This window comes from Seriola dumerili, unplaced genomic scaffold (genome assembly GCF_002260705.1).
Source record: "Seriola dumerili isolate Sdu_G_001 unplaced genomic scaffold, Sdu_1.0 BDQW01000147.1, whole genome shotgun sequence".
NCBI classification, from domain to species: Eukaryota; Metazoa; Chordata; class Actinopteri; order Carangiformes; family Carangidae; genus Seriola; species Seriola dumerili.
In genome coordinates, this window is record NW_019174402.1 from 1,419,630 (window position 1) to 1,428,824 (window position 9,195).

At 38.9% G+C, this 9,195-nt stretch overlaps 1 protein-coding gene across 1 annotated transcript in view; it reads right to left on the reverse strand.

Moving 5' to 3' along the window:
* The window catches only part of LOC111225162 (nuclear receptor coactivator 5-like), a 9,156-nt gene extending 657 nt beyond the window's left edge, over positions 1 to 8,499 (reverse strand). Inside the window, exons 1-7 of the mRNA XM_022749855.1 lie at positions 8,328 to 8,499; positions 8,057 to 8,143; positions 7,019 to 7,092; positions 6,562 to 6,685; positions 2,842 to 3,041; positions 330 to 608; positions 8 to 175 (exon numbers count right to left, since the gene is read on the reverse strand). Coding sequence (XP_022605576.1) covers positions 8 to 175; positions 330 to 608; positions 2,842 to 3,041; positions 6,562 to 6,685; positions 7,019 to 7,092; positions 8,057 to 8,143; positions 8,328 to 8,389 — 994 coding nt within the window. The 5' untranslated portion in view covers positions 8,390 to 8,499. The remainder of the gene's footprint in view (positions 1 to 7; positions 176 to 329; positions 609 to 2,841; positions 3,042 to 6,561; positions 6,686 to 7,018; positions 7,093 to 8,056; positions 8,144 to 8,327) is intronic.
* Positions 8,500 to 9,195: the final 696 nt, after the last annotated feature.

The window sequence follows — 9,195 nt, forward strand, 5'->3', positions numbered from 1 at the left end:
GCCCAACCTGGTGAAGGCAAGAGAGGTGCAGGTGGAGGAGGGGAGTGGTCCACCATGGGCCCCCCTCCGCCTGCAGACTGAGGTTGAGGGGGCCCAGGTGGAGTAGGGAGCAGAGGAGGTGGATTTCCCAGTCCCGGAGGTAACATGTTCCCTCTCTCCCCCTCAATGTTGGAGACTGGAGAGAGAGAAACACAGAAAGATGACAGAATCAGAATAAGGAGGGATGTTACGACCAAAACAACCAGAAAAGCAGAGGATAACAGGTTAAAGTTGCAATCAGTAATACTGACAACACCAGTCCCAGCTCTACAGTGTAATCAGGGTCTCACCTTGTATGTGCTCCTGCCGGGAACGGACATAGTCCGAGATGGTTTCCAGCTCCTCTGGGTAGAGATGCACCCCCTCAGCTAACAGCATGAGGAGCTGCCGTGTTTCAGACGGAACACTGTGGCGCTCGATCTTTTCTCGATCAAGAAAGTCATCCAGCAGCTGTGATGCCTGTGCTGCTATGTCTGCGGGGTCCCTCGGCGGGCGCTCTTTGACAAGTCCACGACTGTACTCAGCTGCAACAAAGTCCATGGCCTGGTCTTTGGGCATATTGCGATGGACTGGGAGGAAAATGGGAGGGTTAATGGTGAGGTGTCAGGGGACTGAAGTGGGACAAAGAGATGAAATAAGACAAGACAATATCCGTAGAAATACCAGTGAAATCGGTGGGGTCCTTACAGGTCATACTGAGATGCTTCTTGTTTTATGTAATGTTGGGATCAGCGATTGGTACTTTGGTAGGTAGTGCTTTGATAAGTAATTTTGAATGTGAGTTGTGGTTTGTTGGGGGGTGGGGGGTGGGGGTGGGGGGCATGCAATTTGTGTAAAGATGTACATTTATCAGTTACTTTGAATTTAAATTACATTTCTGAACATACAATTTCTGTAACATGGATTCAGATGTGATGTCAGACAACAATGAAACTTTAGATTATCTGTGTATTTAAATGATCTACAATAAGTAATTCCTCTAATTATATTTGCTTTAGGGCATGCATTCGTTGATTTTATTTTGCCTGTGTGGACAACACGAAAAATGTATTTAGGTCATCTTTTGGTTTTCATTTGTTTTGTTGTGAGCTACACAGAAAAGCATCATCATAGTACAATTTCATCACTTTGCACAGTTGTGATGTTCTTGTTTTATATAATCCCAATTTCTTATTTGTATTATGCAGATTTGTTTGTGCATGTGTATGATGTGCGATCAGTTTTTGTGAAATAGCTGTGGTAGGGAAGCACAGCTCTGAATGCAATTTGTTGATTTTGTTTTTTGAACAGTTTAATGCAGAACCGATATAGATATTGACCATATCACTTGCTGTGTCTCAATTCGCAAACTTCCATACTCACACTTTATATTTTGAGTGCGGCAGTATGGCAACATGCAGTTCACTACAAGTACCCCGATGGTACACTCAAAATGGTCAAAAAATTTAGTGTAAAACGATGGACACTTCTCACCCTTCTACGGTCGCCATCATGGCCACGTAGCGGAAAAAACCACCAGGGTATTTTCAAAATTGAGAAAACGGCGACCGAGGAAGGAGTAAACATTGTCAGCGCCGATGGCAGCCTAATTTCTATGTCACATAACACAGGGAGCACACTCAGGAAAGTAAAACGCTCAATTGAAGTCAAGTTAGCAACGCAGTCGGCAGGCGGGCAACAACGGTGGTCACATGTTGCATTTGTCATTTCCAGTGTGTGCACAACGACAGTGTTTGATTTGGGACGACACCAACCTGTCCAAATTCGCACATTACGCCACTGAGTATAGTGTGTACAAAGTGTAGTACATGGAAGTGTACCGACTGAAGTATCCGATTTGACACACAGCAACTGTTTCACAATGTGAACGGCATAGAAGTTTCACACTGGGTCAGCTCAAGGGAAACTACACTTTATTACAACCTGAGTTTTATTTTTGTAGCTTGGGTCATCTGTTCTATAGGTTATGATAACAATGTACTGTGAGAACATGACAATGATAATTGCTAAAAATAGTTACAATCCAGCAACAAGCATGAACAGTCTGATGATCATACCGACAGTAAACAGAAAAACTGAGTGAGCACCACAATGGCAAGTGAGGTCAGTTGAAACAGGAAGTCTGTCTGTAAACAATAATACAATGTCTACAACAGACAGTTTGTGTCATAATTACACCTTTTGACTTCATTTTCTCTTGCAAGTAGTTTGACTAGTAGTTTGGTTTCTTTATAACTGCTCTGACCACTTGCATTTGTTGCATTGTGGGACCCATTTTATAGCAATGTCACCGCTTTCATAGATGACTGCAATTAATTTTGTGATTTAAAATGTTACCCGTTAGAACTGTTGACCCGCACTACAAAAATGGAACAAATTGTAAGAAAGCAAAGTTTTCCTTGGACATACATACTTTGCTACTTTTGGACTTTATTCAGTATGTTAGGTTTGTAATGTTACGTAATGTTAGCCAGTGGATAGTCTGCAAAGATTAACACACTGATGATCATATTATGTGTATACATGTGTGAATGAATATTGAGGAGATATGATTTATTTGGGACTTTTAAATAACAAACGTTTTACACCCAAAGAGTTGAGTGCAGAATTGTAGCTTCAGAACTCTACGTGTTTGTGTTTTAATGGTCGTATTTCTTGGTTTTATTTGGATTTACAAAGGTGATGTAGAATAAACATAAAACGTGAACCGCATTAGACCGAACTGAGCCTAGAAGAGGGATGGAGGGTTGTAACTGAGGCGGTCTGGGGAAATTTTAAGGAATACGAGGGGTACGAACTTACTTTTGAGGGATTCTGAGAATATGATAACAGTGCAGGAGGACAGAGCTATGTTTGTCTGCTCCACCAGAATACATAACGGGGAGCCGTCTGCTCGGACATCCTGCAGGGCCCGGGTTAGGCCTGATTCCGCCTGAAGGTAGAGCATTTCCACTGACAGGCCACGCTCCTGCAAGCACTGGCTTAGCGATTTGGGGTAATCCCTTTGAGAGGAAGAGAAACACTTTGTTAACTTGACATTTCTATATTAATTGACTCAACTGGCATGTAGAGAAACCTAAATTATATCTCTGAGAGGAACAGAAGGTTATGACTTAATTTAAAATGCGCTTTACCAATAAAAACGTAACCATGAGTCATCATTCCTTTTGGTGGTGGATTCTGTGTGTATGGACCAAGTGTAGCTTTAAATGGCATGTACACAAGTTTTTGGATCTCTCATAGATGTGTTTAGTGTTGCAGTATGTGTTTATGTAATATAACAGGAAACAGTGTATTTTATTCATATGGAAGACTTAAGTGAATTCATTTTGAATATGCAAATTACCGTGGTCCTTTTGTCAAAGGAAAAAGCTACACCAAAATCCTTCAAACATTTGTAGCAGCTATTGGCAGTTTGCAATTTTGAGACCACTCTGCTAAATGGTGGTATTTGATATGGTTGTGGATGAATGTCTGGACATGGGGAAGTTTGGTGGCATTTTACATTACAACTTTCTTAAGTATCAGTGGTAAATGACATGTTTTTAAGTCCCCATGGGTCATGGAGAAAGGGCTTCTTCCCAGATTCACACTTTGCTCCAACATTCAACAACCATACATGTGCAAATTGGTTAGAGGCAGATACAGAAAGAGCTATGGGAAGTCATCAACTGACACAGAAGGAGGCGAAGCAGTTTGAGAAAATTTGGGTGAACCAAAAAAAAACAAAAAAAACACAGCATCTGCTTGGTGCTAGCATTTTGTCGTCAGCAGCCAATCAAAGAAAGTGTAATTTGAAATGATGGCCATATTTTTTGTTTGGAATGTACCAGCAACAAGAATGACAGAGTGAAACTGGATCACGTCTGGAATTCAAACTTACAGAGGTAAAGAGTGTTTACCATTCAAAAGAGGTTTACGAAGTAGTATTTCTTTACAATCTGCAATATACATTTAATATTGCAGCTGCAGCTACAGTTGTAGATACCACTCTCTCACAGCACATACCTGTATTAGTCATTAGTGCATTTATTTAAAAGGCTAATTTGCAACTCTGGGAAAATTAGCCTTGTAAAATTAGAGCTGGCACCAGAAAAAAATTAAAATGAATATATAAACATGTGAAACTATAAAAACATATCTGTGACATTAATTGCAGTCAAAGCATAAAATGCTTTTAAAAAAATAAAACAAGAAAAAAATTACATTAATACTTAGACCTATATTCTTGAATTTACCACAAAACATATGGATTTACAATCGCAGTGAATACAGCTCATTTACATGTATATTCTCACTTAAAAAGTATAACGAGCATTTGTTAAGCATGCAATGACTCTCATAAATTCAATCTATTTTGTTGTTGTGCTATTACTACACCCCAAGTTAGGCCACTAGTAAGTAAGCTGCTCTAACTGTGTCACAGTATCATGCAGACATGCAGACCCAGCTGCCATATGTGGCACAACTTCACAGGTGCCATCTGCGTATGAGTATCGTGTGCATGAATTACCTCTTTGATATTGCTTTGTGTAGTGAGTGTAAATGTTTTATGTACTTTGACCACAACTACTTTGCACCTTAGATGCAGCAGTGTTAGCGTTACAGAATAAGCTTTGTGTAATGGGGTGAGGGCTGATAAATTTATATGTTTTCTTAAAATAAAGAACATTTGACTTGTGTGTGTGTAGTGTGACATGCAACAATAGCAGCTTTTGATGAAATAAGGTTGTTTTTGTGAGAATGTTATTCAAGTTGTATTTGATATGTACAGTGAATATGAATGTTGTGTAATGACATTTCAATAGGAGACTGTATTCTACAACTTTGAAGCTTTGGTGGACAGGTGTGTGTGCATGTGTGTGTGCGTGTGTGTGTGTGCATGAGAAATGAGAGAAATCAGTTTGTACTTACTGTGTTGAAATGGTAGCCTGGATTACATAATTTCAATATGCAGAAATTGATATAACCTTGGTTATATGAATGAACATGGATAGTGATTTGACCTTAGAGGTTAGAAAAGTCACTCTGCTGACAGCACATTAAAACACAGCTCTTAATGTTCACAATTTCTTTTTGCGCAAGCAAATCATATTAAATGAAGTGGGTGAAATTTGGAGCTGGTGTTTGTGGAACTTCAAAATATACAACAAAGTATGCTCCGGAGGATACCAGGGCAATAGAAGGACGGCCGGAGTATTTAACAAAATTCACATTGTCTCAAACTAGTTTGAAAATTTTTTAAGGAAAATGGCATGAGTCTTTTTGTTATATTATTGTTGTAAGGAAGAGAAACAGGGACCATGTTAGTGATCATAAATCAAAATGAATGGGACAGACATAATCATTCAACACAACATAGAAAGCAAACTGTGCTTGTAAGCCATTTAACAGGATAACCTGTCCCTCCTTTTCTTTGTCATCATGACTGATGATGATTTACCACCTCACTGTAGAGTTTGCATACCTAAGGATCACTGAGAGTGCTGCTGTCAAATGTACAAAAAAAAGTGATTATCTTTAACAGCTGAATCTAACAAGTCCAAAACTGCTGGGCAACTACTGCTTGTCCTTAGTGCACTACTCCCACAACAACTACACTGACTTAGCATAGAAAATATTGAAAATATTCATTTTTATACTGTATAAATAGCTAGTCACCAAGCTTTGCTGGCTGTATACTACTGAACTTAAAAAATCATGATGAAATAATAACTACAATATTCTATGTTTTTGTTATTGCCAACGAACCCCATGAAAAGACCAAAATCAACAATATGTTAATAGGTTGCAACATGTAAAACACAAACAAAGCTCTTAAACTAATACAGTGAAATCAACAGCAGCAGACTGGCAGCCAGAAGGGTAAACTGAGATGTGTGGGAGCAAAGTTAACTAAGTATCAAATTCATTAACATTAAGTGAAACATGACTTCTGACTTCTACATGGATTCGAGTTGGAACTATAATAAGAAGTAAATTTTAGCAGAAGCCAGATATATTAATTTTTAAAAGACTTATAAATAAACTCAGTGCCAGAAATTATATAATCACAAGTGGTATGTTTCCACAAGCACCTACAATGTTTATTTTTGTTGTGAGTAGTCAGTCAAGAGAGGTCCTCATTATACAAACACAAACTCATCAAATGTTGATGGCATCTAAGCCTTGCCGAACTTGGATTCCTCTATTCAAGATAACACTTGCATTTAGCAAGTCTTGAAGGTTGTATCCATCACAAATGCCAGTAAAACCAGAGGATCAGGGTCAGTGAGGACTTGAATCACTAAAGCCAAGTCTCACCAGAATGAGCATGCGTGGCATACATAAATGCTTGAGCCCAAATACAAGAGACAAATGTAAGAACATTTGGCTAACCCTTTAAAAAAAATGTACAGTTAAATGACATCCATCAATCTTGTCTCACTGACTGGCAGTCAGGTGTAATCTATCAAACCCTGCATGTGAAACATTTCCACCTCAGCTACTTGTAATTTTTATTGTTTCTCTGCAAGTACTCACAGGCACTGGTTGGTGACAGAGAGCACCACGCAGTCGGGCGGTTTCCTCTCCTCCTGCACCTGTCTGTAGAACCTCTGATACAGGGCTTTACGTCTGTCTGCTGGAGTGGAGCCCTCTGGCTTGGCTGGGGGTTAGAGGAAGGTGACGGGGTTGGGACACAATGAAGGGGAGGTAGAAGGAGTAGAGGATGAAAGAGAGAGGGGCATATGCAGGTGGATAAATTATATTTTTGGTTAATTTGCAATCAAAAGTGCATCTATGTGCACTGAAGCAAATGCATGAACAAATGCAGCTTGCTCTTTCATAATGAGAAGTTTTGCAAGAATTAATTTTTTTTTTTAATATGTCCTGGCGTGCAAGATTTCTGTCTGCCTCATATCAAAAAAGCACAGAAAAAATAATTATGTGGTGCAAACTTAATGTTTTTTTAGTGAACAATATGAAGACAACATCTCACCATTCGGCTGATGCTTGTATGCCTCATACTTTACACTTCCACTGAAGTTTTGCATTTGCTCTAGTTCCTCATAACTGAAAGAAAAGTGGTGAAACAGGTGCATTTTTAATGCCACATTGTAATGAAGGAGACATTTCTATGCAAACTATTCACATGGTCATTCTATGTGATGACTTGATACGACTGAATATGTTGCAAACACTTAGAAACAGAGTTCCTTTTATTTAAAATGTTTAAATCCAACATCAATAGCAAAGCAAGCATCAAGGAGCCTGGGATTCAGAAATTAATGAACCAGTTAATGGTATTGCATTCTCATGGTATATTATTTGATCAGCACACACAAATAATGGCTCAGCTCACTGTAGCAAACATTTCATTTATAGGCTTTTCTCATTTTTTTCTTCTTCTAATATTATAGAACATCTGCAGTTGTGAATTTCAGAAATACTAATTGCAACAACAAGCACAGAATAGAAAGACTATTGTTTGCAAGCTACTGTTTAATTTTTTTCTATTTCTTAAAAGGTCATGAAATTAAAAGTAACAGTGCATTGACGTCATCAAAATATGTAATTTGTGCAAACGTTTGCATTAGTATATATACTAATATATTAGTATATCAGAAACAGTTCATCAATATGGTATTACTGAATTGATTATATGACCAAGCCCAGAACCTAGAGCCTAAATTAGTATTTTTTTCTCTGAGACAGATACAGACACAGTTTGCCTTCAAATTAACCTAAAATGAAAACATAGAACCAACTACAAGATTTTTTGTTCTTTCGTTGCGCTGTGTGAAAACACAATATATACCAAAGTTTTGTGCTGTCACTTGTTTAAATATGTCATATTCTTGTCCACTATTTCATTGTTGAAAACATCTTTAAGAATAGGAAGCATCTCAACAGCGAAGGCGTCTACTCAAACACTGTAACTGGATTATAATTTGTTATACATTAACTACTATGTAAACACAGCAGGTTAACCTTATGAAACGGTGGCTTTGAATTAATCCAATATACAGGCTTGTACCTTTCCAGGGCATCCTTGAGCTCTTCACTCCTCTCCTCTCTGGTGGGGTAAGGCGCTGCTCTCCGATACAGACGCAATTGTTGAGCACTGCACAACACAATGAGTTTTTTCAGGACCGTATCAAATATAGCTAACATTTATTATCGTTAAATTGTAGAAGGACAATGTATATCGGTTGGTAGCACCCATGCCGTTTTGTTTTGTGTTGCGGGTGCTACCTAGCATGCTAACTGCTAATGCTGCTCTTGCTACAGGGAACCATAGGGCTTACCTTCCGTTTGGGTTAGCTGGTGGCCGCCGGGCAGCTGCAGATGATTTCGCCCAAGACGACATGTTGTCTTGCACTCCAACTCCGCCTAAATAAACCAAAGTTTGTAATCGCAGGAAGGAAATATATTTTCTCCTAGCGTTATTCCACCAGTGCCTCCACTAAACCCTCTCTGCACCGGAGAGGAGGGGGAGGCGGAGACTGAGAAGGAGGGGGCGGTGGAGGACTTCTTCTTCTAGCTGTCCTGATCTGACCTGACTAGCCAGCTTCCGTGTATACTACCGCCACCTACCGGACTAGGATGTTAAGACTGAAATAAAATTGGAACAAAACTGATGCCTTTGAACCTTCCTAGCAATGTATCATGATTTGATCCTTCTGTGATGCTCCTGGTTTCCCAATCCCCATCACTACATACATGATATGACTTCCCACTGTAATTAACCTTAAAGGGTCAGTCCATCAGGATAAAAAAAAAAAAAGCTATAACATTTTTTTTCTACTTTAGGTTAGGGTTAAGTTATGGATTATTGTTTGTATGTCATTCCATTGTTGGGCACTCTGAAGACTTGTAATTCAGGGACACACCATATGAAGGCAAAGTCCTGTTAGATTCACTCTTACACTGTCGCTGTCCAATGAAGGTAAATTTGCCAAAAAGTGATCCTTAAAGAAAGAAAGAAAAATCATTGAACTGTTTTTTCATTTGTTTGATTTTTGATTGTTTTTTTTTTCCCAAATCACAATTTCTTCTGGAGAAAAGGGTATGTACAGCAGTGGATGCTTCTGCCAGGTGAGAAATACATATACCATAATGTTTTTTGTGCTGTGTACTAGAAGAATCTATCCATCTATGTATTTAGGATCCATG